The sequence below is a fragment of the Serpula lacrymans genome (assembly GCF_000218685.1).
Source record: "Serpula lacrymans var. lacrymans S7.9 unplaced genomic scaffold SERLAscaffold_14, whole genome shotgun sequence".
NCBI classification, from domain to species: Eukaryota; Fungi; Basidiomycota; class Agaricomycetes; order Boletales; family Serpulaceae; genus Serpula; species Serpula lacrymans.
Window position 1 is genome coordinate 302,385 of NW_006763303.1, and position 14,676 is coordinate 317,060.

General features: G+C 46.6%; 5 protein-coding genes across 5 annotated transcripts; 3 read left to right on the forward strand and 2 right to left on the reverse strand.

The window, feature by feature from the left end:
- Window positions 1–1,567: 1,567 nt before the first annotated feature.
- Window positions 1,568–3,249, forward strand: SERLADRAFT_417972 (uncharacterized protein; the record flags this gene model as incomplete). Its single annotated transcript, XM_007322891.1, has 3 exons — window positions 1,568–1,578; window positions 1,636–1,667; window positions 1,689–3,249. 3 exons carry the CDS (start codon window positions 1,568–1,570, stop codon window positions 3,191–3,193), a joined length of 1,548 nt encoding a protein of 515 aa, XP_007322953.1.
- A 908-nt stretch (window positions 3,250–4,157) lies between these two features.
- Window positions 4,158–6,138, forward strand: SERLADRAFT_400352 (uncharacterized protein; the record flags this gene model as incomplete). Its single annotated transcript, XM_007322892.1, has 6 exons — window positions 4,158–4,301; window positions 4,388–4,559; window positions 4,734–4,891; window positions 4,955–5,469; window positions 5,535–5,889; window positions 5,944–6,138. 6 exons carry the CDS (start codon window positions 4,248–4,250, stop codon window positions 5,950–5,952), a joined length of 1,263 nt encoding a protein of 420 aa, XP_007322954.1.
- Window positions 6,139–6,199: 61 nt separating this feature from the next.
- SERLADRAFT_400355 (uncharacterized protein) lies at window positions 6,200–7,573 on the reverse strand (the record flags this gene model as incomplete). The annotated part of the gene is given in 10 exon segments (XM_007322893.1): window positions 6,200–6,433; window positions 6,514–6,608; window positions 6,673–6,765; window positions 6,837–6,859; window positions 6,919–6,958; window positions 7,010–7,218; window positions 7,285–7,405; window positions 7,429–7,430; window positions 7,447–7,450; window positions 7,464–7,573. The coding sequence occupies 7 exon segments, from the start codon at window positions 7,364–7,366 to the stop codon at window positions 6,415–6,417; spliced, it is 561 nt and encodes a 186-aa protein (XP_007322955.1).
- A 350-nt stretch (window positions 7,574–7,923) lies between these two features.
- Window positions 7,924–8,544, forward strand: SERLADRAFT_477589 (uncharacterized protein; the record flags this gene model as incomplete). Its single annotated transcript, XM_007322894.1, has 2 exons — window positions 7,924–8,385; window positions 8,439–8,544. 2 exons carry the CDS (start codon window positions 8,189–8,191, stop codon window positions 8,443–8,445), a joined length of 204 nt encoding a protein of 67 aa, XP_007322956.1.
- Window positions 8,545–13,134: 4,590 nt separating this feature from the next.
- On the reverse strand, window positions 13,135–13,875 carry SERLADRAFT_442351 (uncharacterized protein; the record flags this gene model as incomplete). The annotated part of the gene is made up of 1 exon (XM_007322895.1): window positions 13,135–13,875. One exon carries the CDS (start codon window positions 13,873–13,875, stop codon window positions 13,135–13,137), a length of 741 nt encoding a protein of 246 aa, XP_007322957.1.
- Between the last annotated feature and the right edge of the window lie 801 nt (window positions 13,876–14,676).

Here is a 14,676-nt window from a genome sequence, read left to right on the forward strand (position 1 = left end):
AACAGTTCTCCTTCGTTGTAAGTACGATAGGACGTGAGTATGAATGGAGAATAAGAAGAAAAAGAATAAAAGTAATAAGATACCGGCTGTAATCTCTAGTCCAAGAGCAAGAGGAGTGACAGGGAATGAATTGGATAACCACGACATGATGGGAATGCAATAAGAAAAATTGATTCCTCACGGGATGGTTCATGCCTGACACGTTGCTAGTTCTTTGAAAAGTCAGCAGCTCAGCCAATACAAACCTAGTTTATAAAGAACCAGCAACATGTCAGCTTCAAACTGGGCACGAACCCTCACAGCTATTTCTCAAAATATTGGTAAAATTTTAGTTAATCTATCACAAAGTATATATTTATAATACTTGAAGTATTCCAGAGGTGGCTGAAATTATGCTGTTTGTGTACGAATCATACCTCTCCTGGCTGGAACCCTTTCATGCTATCGGATGTATTCAATCACGTGTGTCACATGCGTGATTCGAGCAAGTTTGCCCATTCAAATCCGCAATTACGGTACTACATATCTTCACCTGTCACGAAACTCAATGCACCATATAATTGGATGAAGTGGACTCGTATGAGATTTGATATTCTCTCTGGTATAAGGAGAACAGCTATGTCAACTCACTTATTCTCATTCCCATACACACCGTGATGGCCGCTGGTCCTTGACAAGGCAGCATGCGGCAGGGTATTTTTTTATTTCCGGGGAGGGTGTGATATCGGGGTGGTAAGGGGTGCGTAGGTTGTTATATGTTTACCCCAATAAGAGCTTTCTGACCTGGCTCGGATGTTTAGTGGGGTGAAACCTGGCTGTCATGCGATTATCGTGTAGCCCGGGCCCAGAAGAGGCCAGGAGATGGTGAACTAAGGCCAGATATTGGGTTCGTTCAGGTGAGAGGTATCACTTCATGCATCGTGATCAAAGATAGAATGACACGCTGCGCAACTTATAGAGCTAGGGCGGTTGTGGCATCACTCAGAACCAGACATGATATGATGTCACAAGCCAATGATCCACTGAGGATTTCATGCCTCGAAAATTCTTGTCTGCAGTCCCCCCTTCCCCCTCGTTTCCTAGGTTTATGACAGAACAATTATCGACTGTATCCCGATACTTCGGTACTTTCATCCTTCTCTCGTCCTCCACGTGTACGGCAGACCCACTGGACTTCGATCCTTCAATTCATTCTACCTAATGGCCGCTATTTCTACGCTTCTACACATCCCCTTTCCGCGACAAAGAGTAATCCACGTTGACGCTTAACAAATCTCGGAGTCACCGGCTTCAACGCTGCGTAAGCTTGAGTAGTGTGTTGCTATACACAAATTGCCGCAAGCAAGGGAGTAGACGATTGATTTGCCGATGTAGGCGTCTACTATCCAGATATATATTATGCCTCAAATCCTTCTGCTTCATATTGGATCTCCACTGCAAGTGTTACTCCCTCGATGTGAGTCTATTCTTACATTTTGCTCTCCTCCGATGGCACCCTGACTTTCATATAAAAGACAAATAGAGCACTTTCACGGATCATATACGTCAATCATTGATTGCACCCCTCATGTCGCAAAAGTAGCGCTTTCTTCTTACTTTGCTATGGGAATTTAATTCAATGCTGCCAATTTTCAGTGAAACAAAACGCGTGGGCATCGTTGGGGCTGGTATGTCTGGGCTTTATGCAGCATATCGGTTGCAACTGTCGAAGGATCCTAAAGTTGAAGTTCATCTATACGAAGTGGATGGGAGGGTCGGCGGGCGTGTTAAAACCCATCGTTTTACATCCGAAAAGAACCAATACTTCGAGGCGGGTGCCATGCGTATTCCCGATACTAGAATGCATGCGCCAACTCTAAACCTGATTCGTCTTCTAAAAGACACTCACCACGCTGGTCTCAATCTCATACCTTATCTCCTTACCACTCCCGGCAATCGTATCTTCATAAACGGCATTTTAAAGAATGTCAGTGATCATAACACTGCTATGGCACTTGGATTCAACCTCCCAGAACCTTACAACAACCAAACTGCCGATGCCTTACTGTTAAGCGCTATCGAGTCCTTTCTTGATCTATTAGGGAGAGATTTCGAAGCCGGGTGGAAGCTCCTTATGAAGTACGACAAAGTGTCTTTCCGTGCCTACTTGTTAGATCTTAATTGGCCAGAATCCGTTATTGATTTTGTCGAGACCATGTGCTCTCAGACCAACCAGTTCGCCCTTAGCTTCTCCGAACTCGTAATGCAAAACATGGACTTCTCTACGAAAGCATGGCTCACGCTCGAAGACGGAATGGACAAACTTCCACAGGCGCTGGCTGGGGTAGTTGGGATGGACAATATTACCTTCAGTGCGCGTGTCCAGAAAATCGAGCAGGAAAACGACCAGGTCAAGGTTTACGCAGATACACCTGGTGGCCGAGTGGAGGGTACGTTTGACAAGATCGTCCTTGCTATCCCACCTAGTGCGCTGAGGATGATACCTGAGCGTCCCCGTTGGGATCCGACAAAGGAGCAAGCAATCCGGGCCATGTACTTTGAGGCGTTGTACAAAATCGGCATACGCTTCAAGACCCGATTCTGGGAGCATGTGCAGCCTCCTTCCATAGGAGGACAATCAACGACTGATTTACCCATCCGTTGGATCGTTTATCCATCATACGGTATCAACTCTGATGGACCAGGTGTTTTGCTCCTGTATTCCTGGAACACGGATGCATCGGTATGGTCCTCCATCCCTTTCAGCGAGCGTCTCAGGAGCTCTCTGTGTCATCTCTCAAAAGTGTTCAAGGATATCGACGTCTTTGACCAATTCATCACAGCCGAAGATTTGGCTTGGTCCGAACACAATCCTACTGGTGATGCAATGTTCTTTCCTGGGCAGTTCTCGCAGTATTTTGATATTGCTCGTCGCCCCGAAGCCAATATCTATTTCGCAGGAGAGCACCTCAGTCGCCACCACACATGGATCACTGGAGCTATTGATTCTGGCAGGTCCACTGCTCAAGACATTATTACTAGCTTCACCTCCAAACCGTGCCCTACGGGGTGGATTCCTCGCGCAGGAGTTGAGCCTGAAGACTATTATGATAGTGAAGCGTACCGTAGGAAGGTGGCTATGGATGGCTTGGAAGGGTTCAAGGGGGATCGTAAGGGATTTGAGGATAGCATATTGCATTCTAGCTTGGGGTAGGTAGGTTCGAGTGAAACATATGCTAGTCTAATAGTGCGTTATATGAGCCGATGATGCCAACGTCGTAAATGGAGCTGATGAATAGCCAGGGTGATTACCACAGCTCTCGCAGAAGTATTGCACAGGTGCCATGATATTTATTTCTTGTTCAACCAATACCAGGTGAACAATATAACATACGAGTGAGTGGTCAGAGTTTCACGGTATGGGACACACTTCAACGTGGTGTAATAGTGACCTCTCCGCCTGAGGATGGAGGATGATCGAGTTTAGAAGGGCAGCACAGCGAGATAGCACTCACATCTTTCTTATCTTTAGAAAATTTGGCCATTTACGACGCAGTGAACCTCGCAAAGAACATGAACAGGTTCAAGTACTAACCAATTAGGGGAGAACATGAGTGCCAAAATGAGTTCCTCTTCGATTGCATAGGTTCAAATCTTGTTGAGTCAATGTTTCAAAGTGTACAGCTATTTGAAGTTTGTAGCGGTCCAAAAAAATTCTAAATCGGTCACAAGTTCATTTCGCAGCTGAACATCGTCCAATTGGGCATAAGTGGTCATTTCTCCCCAAGTCGCCACGTCGAACGGAGATAGTAGGCTGTACTTTATCAAAGGACTACTAAGGTGGTTAATAATTTTACCAAGTCCTGGTTGCGATGGAAAGGGTCCGCCAAATAAACCTAGTCGAGTGCTGCACTCGAATATGGTAGGAAAGCTCAGGACCTTTGAGCAGGTATACTTGTCGCAGAATACATGAGAGCTAGGTTGAGAACAAATACTTTCATGTTTGCGTGGGCTTTTGTTGTCGATGTTGGCGCTGACGACGACGGCAGAATACGGTCGCGCCTCAGGGAATAAAGGCAAGGGCCAGGGTCGAACCCTAGCCCAGCCCATCGATAAGGCCTGCCCTAAGGCACATGGCAATAGATGATCGATTCTTATTGATTTTTATCTAAAAATTTCAGACAACCGAGTCACAGACAATCAATCGCATCTCCTCCTTGTCCTCTTCTCCCATCTCCTTTATCGTTGCCGTATACTCGCAATACAAAATGTCTGCCGTTGGTACGCTTTGGACAGTCCCTGGAATGCGCCAGGCTATCGTCGTACGTGCTCTTTTGCAGCGATGATTAATCTTTACGAAACCGGAGGTCGCTTACATCGATACTCTTTGCATTTCCTGGATATCTAGATCAGGAGCGTTGCTGCTCTTGCTGGCCTTCAGCTCGACCTTCCTGAATACAAGCACTTTGAGGACAACAAAAAGCCCGAATTCACCGCAAAATTCCCCCATGGAAAGATCCCAGCTTTGGAGACTGCCGATGGCTTCAAGCTGTTTGAGGGAGCTCCCATTGCACGATATCGTCAGTATGCTTATGATCTTTAAATCTCTCTTATACCAGTCTGGAGGATATTTGAGATTTGAGAATTGTATCATTATTATATTTATAATGATGGTGTTGACATGGAGGGCATAGTTACTATATAATCATCATCATGCTAGGGAATAATGTCACTTAACGTTTTTTCTTATTCAGTTTCCACACTCGCCCCCAACTCGAATCTCTTGGGCACAAACGACCAGGAGGCAGCCCTCGTAGACCAATGGGTTCACTTCGCAGAGTCAGAAATCTCAACACCTAACGATATCATGTGGCAAATGTTGAACGGGTACCTTACACCGTACAACAAGCCTGTGAGTCTCTTTATTCCACTTTCTAATTCGTCTGATTGTCCTGATAATATATCCACCGACTAGATCCACAACACGCTCGCTGAACGTCAGCTCCGCGCTATCAACACTCTTGAAACCGTTCTTGCCACCCGCACTTTCCTTGTTACCGAGCGCATCACCCTTGCAGATATCGTAGTGGCCTCCAGCTTTCAACGTGCTGTTGGCCTTGCTATTGACGCTTCCGCTCGTGCTAAGCTTCCCAACACAATCCGCCATTTCGAAACATTGGCTAACCAACCAAAGCTTAAGGAAATCTTTGGCGAGACTACCTACGTTGAGAAGGCTGCACAGTACGTTGCGCCAGCAAAGGAGAAGAAGCCTGCTGCTGCTGCCCCCGCCCCTGCTGCCCCTAAAGAAAAGAAACCAAAGAAGGTAGAAGACGATGAGGAGGATGAGCCTTTGGTTCCTGAAGAACCCAAAGCCAAGAACCCCCTCGACTCGCTCCCAAAATCAACTTTCAACCTCGAAGACTGGAAACGTGCCTACTCTAACAAGGACACGCGCGGTCCTGGAGGAGCACTAGAGTGGTTCTACGAGAAGTATGCGCCTTCACATTTCTGATCACATTATACGCCGTTAACGCTGTTTTATCGCCCTCGTTCAGCTTCGACAAAGATGGTTTCTCAGTCTGGCGTGTTGACTTCAAATACAACGAGGAGCTCACGTTGACATTCATGTCCTCCAACCAAATTGGCGGTTTCTTCAACCGTTTGGAGGCTTCGCGTAAATACCTCTTTGGTTCGGTTGGTGTTCTTGGCGAATCCAACGCGTCGATCATCGCCGGAGCTCTGATCCTGCGTGGTCAAGAAGCCACCCCCGTGGTTAATGCCGCCCCAGATTACGAGAGTTACGAATACAAGCAGCTCGATCTGGATAACGCAGATGACAAGAAGTTCTTTGAGGGTGCTTTGGCCTGGGATCTCGAGATTGACGGCAAAGTTTGGAAAGACGGAAAGAACGTGAGTGTGCCCTTCCATTTGGCTCGTGCATTATGTGCTCATGTTTTCTTGCAGTTCAAGTAGATGTATCCTTATTACCATGCCGCGACGTGGTTGTACCTTCCTTGGTGGTGTTGTGAGGTGAACTGTAGTAGATCTTTGTCCAGATTGGTATCAATAGCTGTGTTGTGTTCTAGTTCATGATTAAGTATACGATTCGTTTCAGAAGTCATTATCAAGAAATATAGAGTCCAAAGGAAAGCTGAACCTTTGAGGGTATCTGTATCTGAGGGGAAGGCACAAAGGCTGAGGTATAATTTCACTCAATCTTAGCAGAAGGTCATGCTCACAACAAGTCGAGATACGAGTACATCAAATTTTAATTATCACGTATCACGTCATGTCCAATTTCAAACTACAAAACCCAGTAAAAGTTACCAAACAAAACCATGTCCCAGATCAGATATAACAGCGTTCAACCACACTTTTGGTCCCAGTACCATTTTACCGCAATCCAATGTCCGTTACCCATTTCACACCACATATTTAAGTTGATGTTTGAACCCTAATGGAGGTACCATGGTCAGTCAGAGCGTAGCTAGACGTAGCAGGCCGAGAGATTGTCTTTGTAGCCATTGTACTTACTGGACAAACCATGTCTGGTCACTCGCAACGCAATTGCCTCCGTGAGCGTTCTGGGTGGCCTGGCAGTTGAAGGCGATGTAATTAACGAGGCTGGACTACAATGGTATGCAACATATGCATTATTTATATATTCACGGAAGAACGGAGAATGACACGTACCCAGTCAGTCCTGCAATAGGTCAAGTTGTAGCTCGCCTGGTCGATGAAGAACGTCTCGCAGGATTGGTATTGCATCACAACACCCGATGTGGCCTATTTTCGTAAAACAGACAGAGTTAACGATGAACTAGGCCTGAGCACCAAGTTAAAGTAAATGGGCTTACAGCGGTAATGTTGAAAAGTGCCCCTGTCCACACCACCGTCAGTGACTGGTTATGATGATGGGCGAAGTCAATAGGTACTTACCGACGTTTTGGCTGTCGTACAATAACGCGTCGGCAATAACCTTGGATATGATGAGAATACGGAAAGGTAGGAGAGGCTAAGGAAGACTGACCTGGCAATCATTCGGGTCGGGGCCTCCACCAGAGGGAGTGAAGCAGTTCGTGGTGCAAGTCGCACCGCACACGTTCACGGGGACAGCCTGACTCACGAGGCTCGTAGGGGCTTTCGGGGTGTTTGAACAGGTCACGATTTCGGACTTGACGTTCTGAGCTTCTCCGATGTACGAGGTAGAGACGACCTGCTGGTCCTCGCAGGTGAAGTCTGTAAACCAACACAAGCGCATCTTCCTCAGAACATGTATCGGTGAGATATCACGACATGACGAACCTGTACCACTAGTGGCAGGAGAACCATAGATGGCAGGGACCAAAGTAGATGCAAGAGCAAGAGCGAAGATTGTGAACTTCATATTGAGAGTTATGCCGAGGGGGAGATGTATGCTAGACTGCTAGATCTCCAACTTCTTCTGGCCCTTTTATGCAAAGTCATGGGCCTACCTGACACATGATCCGTCCTGAGAGCGGTCGTTTAGGAGGCGTCAGTTAGAAGCTCGGTGTCTTGACTTTGAACTTGAGCATATGGTCACCTGTCAACGGCCATTCTGTTGCTGTACTCGGGGGTTCAGTTCGAGACCGTCGATTTGAGTTATTTCAGGTAATCCCGAGTACAGAGTTAGGAACCTTTGCAGAAAAGCGGCATAATTTGGTGAGTGAGACCTTAATGGATGATCGAACGGTCTCAGAATAGGACGTCATCCAGGAACAGGACGCGGGCATTAGCTTCCATGCAATGATGGCGTCTGTCTCTTTGTGGGGTGCTTGTACCACGGTGAGCATAGTCCAGTCCTCCAGTAGAAAGCACATGACTCCCAAGTACATCATAATCATGGCTGTGTCTCTTCGTACCTAGCTGTTGAACAACAACCTTGACATGACCGGCTTTGCAAGGCCGTCATAATGCTTCGCCACGTTGGTGAATGACCATTACGGTACGCAAATTCCAGGCACTTACCGTCTCCGTCTCCATAGGACCAACAGAAATGTCAAGGCCTCTGTCAAAGATCCCCGTGGAGGGTTGATGGTGGAATCGGCTTTTCGGTGTAAAAGCCAGAGTGTTGAAGAACTGTCCCAGCACCACAACAGGAATCACTGCACACGAAAGACACCTATATCTACCCCCATCAGCCACATGCGCAACAAGCGAAACAGCGGGGAAGGTCCCTCAAAACTGTATGTGCATGGTCAAGACAAAGATTTCGAATCAAGACACACCCATTGACGTACAACAGTACGCGTATGATTCACATGAGAAAATTTATCTCTACCAGTGTCCTGATTACTATGTCCTTCTTAACCTCCGAGTTCTAGTCAGACATAGTGAGTGGTACACTCATCCCCGAATCAAATTTAAAGTGGGCTTTGCTTCCAGGTCAGAGGCTTGATCTTCTTCCAAATAATGGTGATAATATAAGTTTCGGATAGCATTTGATTTTCTAGATAGTGTGGATTACTGGACTAGTTGAAGAAATGCCAGCGAGTGGTACAGGTTAACTCCCACTCGGAGTTGCCCGCATCAACAAATCAAACTACTTTGTATAGCGGCTTACTGTCGTTCCCCACCTTTTCGGACATACTGGGGATTCGGACAATTGTCTGAATAGGCACGTTCCACTTACAGTGTACTTTAGATAACTCTCTCGGTGAATTCTACGGCCTCAAAAACCCTCCTAGAAGTTTTTTCAGCTTGAAAAACAAAGTAGTTATTGAGTCCCGCATTTTTCACAGAAATCACTCCTGTTGTGCCAGTTTGGTGGGTACTATCGTTGGACAATAGGTGCAATTGGTCTGGGGAGAAGTTGAATAAATCACCAGTCGTTGAGCTTTAGACTGTCGGAACTTGACCAGTAGATATGATTTTTTAGTTTTCTAGCTGCCTATGTAGAAAAATAAGCAAGAACTTGAAGCATTGGAGCAGCGGAACAAAACCGAAAAGACGACACATGTTTTGGAATGGTTCTGCAATTTCTGGTCACACTGGGTCACAGTGGCACTCACAGACCAAATCAGGCGGAGCTTACAAGTCAAATTCCGCCAGGTCACACCAAGTCCTGACGCTGGTGGTATCTAGCGGTCCTTGATTGATTATCTTGGTGTGTGATTGCCTGTTTCGGTCGCCTAGTCACGACTCCATCATTGTTTTCGTTTCTCCAGACACTTTGAGGCCCCAATCAGCTCAGTAAGTATCTGGCATTGTAGGGGCCTACCTATTGACGTTTTCTAGAAAGATATTGCAATATTCCCAGCATGAGATCTGGTCAAATCTGGCCATCTTTCCCTCAAAATTCACACTTCTGGAGTTCAAGAGCATAGTGTCAGGTCTGTCATTGTTGCTACAGATAAGCTATTCACTAAATTCTTTCACAATTATATTCTCTATACTATATTCTACATCTGACAATTTTCTAGCTACCTGTACAGTGATTGTTGAGCCTCTGGAGGCCCAAGTGCATATCTCTTACCGGTTGCATCCGGTGTCCAACGATAGTATCAGGAAATGTGACTATGTGACGTCCGAATACTCAGTAGCATCTGAAATGGTGGGGAATGACAATATATGATACTAGCAGCGTGTAATCGCTCAGATATGATCTAGCAAAGAATAACTCAGACTTTGAATGAATGTCTGAGGTGTCTGCCTAATGACAACAGCGTATATATGGGAGAACGGAATCAAAAAAATAAATGCTATCTGATGGCGCACGGGCCACTCCATCTACTAGGCCTGCCTAGTTCGGCGCTTGCACCACTTCCTCTCTTCGTACGACACTTGTTTCTCTATCTCCAACACTCCCCCTCAAGCCATACGGAGTCCGAGCGTGCTGGCAAAGTGCTTGACTTTGGCTGAAGGTAAAGGCTTTGTGAGTATATCTGCTGTCATGCCTTCGGTTGGGCAATAGCTGATCTCGACTTTTCCATCTTCGATAGCATGTCGGATAAAATGGTAACAAATATCAATGTGCTTTGTTTGGGCGTGATATTGACCATCCTTGGCCAACGCAATTGCCGATTGATTGTCGCATCGTAGATCCATTGGAGGTAAGTCTTCTCCGAATAATTTGCTGATGAACATTCGCATCCACAGGATTTCTTTTGTCACATGGGTGGCTGCAACATATTCAGCTTCTGTTGTGGACAATGCGACTATCTCTTGCTGCTTTGAATACCACAAAACGGCACCTCCATCAAGTATCATGGCATACCCGGATATGGCTTGCCTTGTTTCGTTCATGCTTCCATCTGCATCTGTGTATCCAGTGAGTCCATGCTCATCTGGTCCGTACGCTAACCACAACTCTCTGCTTCCCTTTAGATATCGAATTACTCTTTTGGCTGCCTCCCAGTGAGCAGGACCTGGATTTTCGACAAATCACGAGAGAATTGCAACAGCATGTGCAATGTCGGGGCGAGTGCCAATTGCCGCATACATCAGCAATCCCACCACCTCTCTAAATGGGACATCTCGCATCTCTGCGTAATCCTCTGGTGTTTTAGGACCTTGGTCCTTGCTTAGGTACGTGCTTGCCACCATCGGGATTGCTAACATTTTTGCATCTTCTAAGTTGAAGCACCTGATTATGGTGTCGATATAGCTGCGTTGGGACAGGTATAGGGTGCGCTGTCGATGATGAGAACTGCTGTTAGAAAACCACACACAAAACAAACTAACACACAATCCTCCCAGATTCCACGGAACTTGTTTATGGGCTTTGCCTCCTAGAACAGTGGAGTGGTCTGGTTGTTCGTGGGGTGGTACGTATAAAGATCCTTCAAAGTAAAACCCAGAGGTGTATGAGTGTGGGTTTTGAGGAGGAGGGATAGTTGAATTTATAGAAGGATAGGGGCTTTGTGACGAGTATAGATGAGCACTACCTTGCTAATCGTAGCACAAGGTAGGTTTGAGAACGACAATATGACGAGGTTCCCAGTGATAGCAGGCTCCTGACGCACAAACTGTAGTGCTCAGAAGGACTCTAATCGAAAGGGATGACAATGACTTCAAAAGTGGGAAGTGACAATGACAGCAGTTGACAGTGGTAGAAGTGGGAAGTGTTGTGACCACACTGGATCACAAGTAGCAGAGTAGTGAACTTGAGAGTAGAGAAGAAGTCTGGATTGGATTTCTTGTTTTTTTTTACAAGGTAAAATACAGGGGTTTATATAGTAAAAGAGAAGTAGGCTATGCACAGTATAGCTGTGCAAAAAGAATGAGAAAGAATATGAAGGAAGGAATGTACGCTGACGAATCCTGCGTAGGTAGTACAGGATAAGATTGTCAAAAAAAGAAAAGAAAGGGATAGAACAATAAATGCTGTGAGTAATATCACAGGTTTGTACAGCCATAAAGTAAAGTCCAATAGCAAAAAGAGAGCAGGAAAATCATGATGTCATGGGAAGATGCAGTAAAAAAAGAGCAAGGCAAAACACTATCAGTATCAACACAGTTCCTTTATTGTCAGTCAGGCATTCTAAAAAAATATGTGTCCATAAAAATGATTCAAAAATCAAAAATAATCGCACTGTAAATGAATGTTCTGCTGAAAAAAAAGAAACTGGAGCCACCGGTCCACCACCTAGTCCAAATCTGACAGTTCCATGGCCTTACCAATGGACTGGTTGTGTTGGACCACCTGATCAAACGAGGGAGGGAGAGGAGTAGTTCCAATTTGGAACAAGTGAGTCCCAGGCAGCGTGTGGTAGGTGTAGCTGTAGCGAAGACGATGGACAAATGATAAGTGTACCCAAGTGAATGGGACAGCGATGAACATGGGCGACGCAAGGGGATGAACCTTCTCCAGCTCAAAAACTACCCACCCACGCTCCAACCAGGCAAGACGAGCGACCGATGTTTTGATAGTATATGATGGCAGATCGACGTCATGAAGATGGACCTGTTGCCCTATTTGGACCGGCCGCCGGGGCTTTGCTGATATCAGCAGTGGCACGTGGTAGTCAACGGATCGGCGACGGAAGCGGATAGGAAGTGGTGACATCAGAAATGGTGGGGGAGCAAAGAAGATGAGGAGGAGGAGGGTGGAGGTGACGAGGAGGTGAACTAAAATGGGGACCCAGAAACGACCGTCGGGTGAGAATAAAAAGGAGAGGAAGGGGCCCATGGTGGGGCTAGGCAAAGGAAGGGGAGTAAGGGAAACGACAAAAGCGAGGGCGCAATGCAATGTGTAGCCAGTGGCGACGCAAAAATTTGCCGAAATGCCGAAATGCGGAAAGTACCGGATGGAAAAGCAAAGGTGAGCGTGACTGGATTGCCTAATAGAGGTGGTGCTGATCAGCCACAAGTTCAAAAAGGGCAATATTAATTACTATTCCACGTGGCACTGTGCCTGTGTGGCGCAAAGGCGAGTCTTTTTGAATATTCGCTTCGTTATTGACACCTGTCCATGCTACCAATCAACTTTGGTGCATGACAGCGCGTTGCCCTATCTCTCTTAATCTCGATACCTAACATCCAGTGGAGTTCCCCCAGGTCGCTCACTTCAAATAACTTTGCCAGGTTGGCCTTCAGGCGTTTCATGCTAGCTGCTGATGCTGTGATTAGGGTCATGTCGTCAACATGCACGGCAATTATAGTGAGTTCTTCATTTTCGCGTTTGAAGAAAACAGTGTTATCCGTTTCGCACCTGACTAAACCCATCTTTTTAAGTCTGTTGCATAGCGTTTGGTACCACCTGCACCCGGCCTGTTTAAGACCGTATAGGGTCTTGTTTAGGCGTAGTACCATCAATTCACGGCCACGAGCACTGTATCCAGGTGGTTGCCGCATGAAGATGACCTTGTCATCGTCTAGCTTGCCGTTTAAATAGGCACTTTTGACGTCCATTTGGTGAGTCTCCCAGTCATTTCTTGCGGCCATTGCTAATATAATTCTGAGGGATGCCATCTTGGCTACAGGGGCAAACATGTCAAAATAGTCAATTCCTTTGACTTGGCTGAAGCCCTGGGCCACCAGCCTGGCTTTATATTTGTCGACGTCGCCAGAAGTGGTCCTTTTGATCTTGAACACCCAATGGCTGCCTACAACATTGGCGCCTTTCGGTTTTTCGGTGTAAGTCCAAGTTCCCGCCTTATCTAATCTTTCTGGCTCTTCTTTTATGGCTAACTCCTATTTATCCCAATCTGGGCGTCTTTGGGCTTCTTCGACGGTCCTCGGCTCAATGCCATCAAGATCGGCCATGCATGCGACCATGGCCACATTTTGGGCCAAGTCTCTCAGGGCCTCATTGTTTTGCTCTTCTTCATTGCTCCCATCAGCATCGTTGATATTTAGCTGGATTCCTCTCGGTAAAATGGGTCCGTCGTCGAGTCCTGATACTGACCCTTTTCCCTGAAGTAGGTCACACACGTACTGCGCTGGTTGACGGATTTGAGTGCTTCGGCGGGGGGCTGGGGGTTGAGGAAGAGGAGGAGGCTGAGGACGATTGTCAAGATGATCAAGATTGGGGGGATTGGGGGGAATTTGCTGCACTTCGGGTGGAGCGTAAGGTGCGTCTTCCTTTGGAGCATCCTCAGCATCATACAAGTCAATGATTTGACTCCCTTTTGGCGCTTGCAATGTTATAGGATCATTCTCCCCCTCAAGCCTAAAGGGGGTCTGATCATTGTTGCTGCCCGGTGAGTCACTCACAGGTGCAAAAATAACAGATTGCTCCACACTAACAGTTCGTTTGTCTGGCCAGAAAATCCGATGGCCTTTACTCTCGGCATCAAATCCCATCCATTGCCCAGTGCGCGCACGTGCGTCAAGTTTAGAGCCACCGCTATAGTGCACCCATACCTGGCAGCCCCATTCCTTCAAGGTAGAGAGATCTGGTTCTACGTTATGGGCCGCTTTGTGTGGTGTCATCCCAGTAAGTGCTTTTGTTGAGGTTCAATTCTTGAGCCAAACGGCATGTTTGACTGCCTCACCCCATAGAAACTTGGGTAATCCACTTCCATGCAGCATAGTGCGTACCTTCTCCATGAGGGTGTGGTTGACTTGTTCAGCCCCCCCATTCTGCTCGGGAGTGTCATGGACGGTAAGTTTCCTGACTATTCCCTTCTTTTCCAGGTACTCATCAAACTCTCCACTCAAGAACTCGCCACCTCAATCGCTATGTAGAATCTTTACAGCAGTGTTCATATGGTTTTGCAGCCAGGCCTCGTATATGCAAAATTGTGAGAAGGTATCGCTCTTGTCATGTATCAGGAAAAGGTGAGTCTCCCGTGTCTTATCATCTGTGAAGGCAACATAGTAATGTTTGCCTCCAAGCGTTTCAATGGGCGCTGGACCCCAAAGGTCCGTATGTATCTCATCACCATATGCAGTCGCACGCTCGCCAGTTTTGACTTTGGGTATGGATTCCCGCGTTGTTTTTGCATGTACGCATGACTGACAAAAGGTATTCTCGTCGCCAGGTATCAACTGGATTCCTTGAATCAGCCCATTTTCAACCATTTGTTTGGCTGTTGCCGGCGCTATATGTCCCATGCGCTTGTGGAGATCCATTACAGTGAGTCTTTCAATCGCAATGTTTGCACTTTCTCCTGTGTGGCCTGACCACTTTGATCTGTGGAGACCTCCCAACCTTGGTACACGGCCAATGACCTTACCTGAAGCATTGGTGATGATGCCTTTTCCTTGTTTAAAGGTAGCAGTATAACCTGC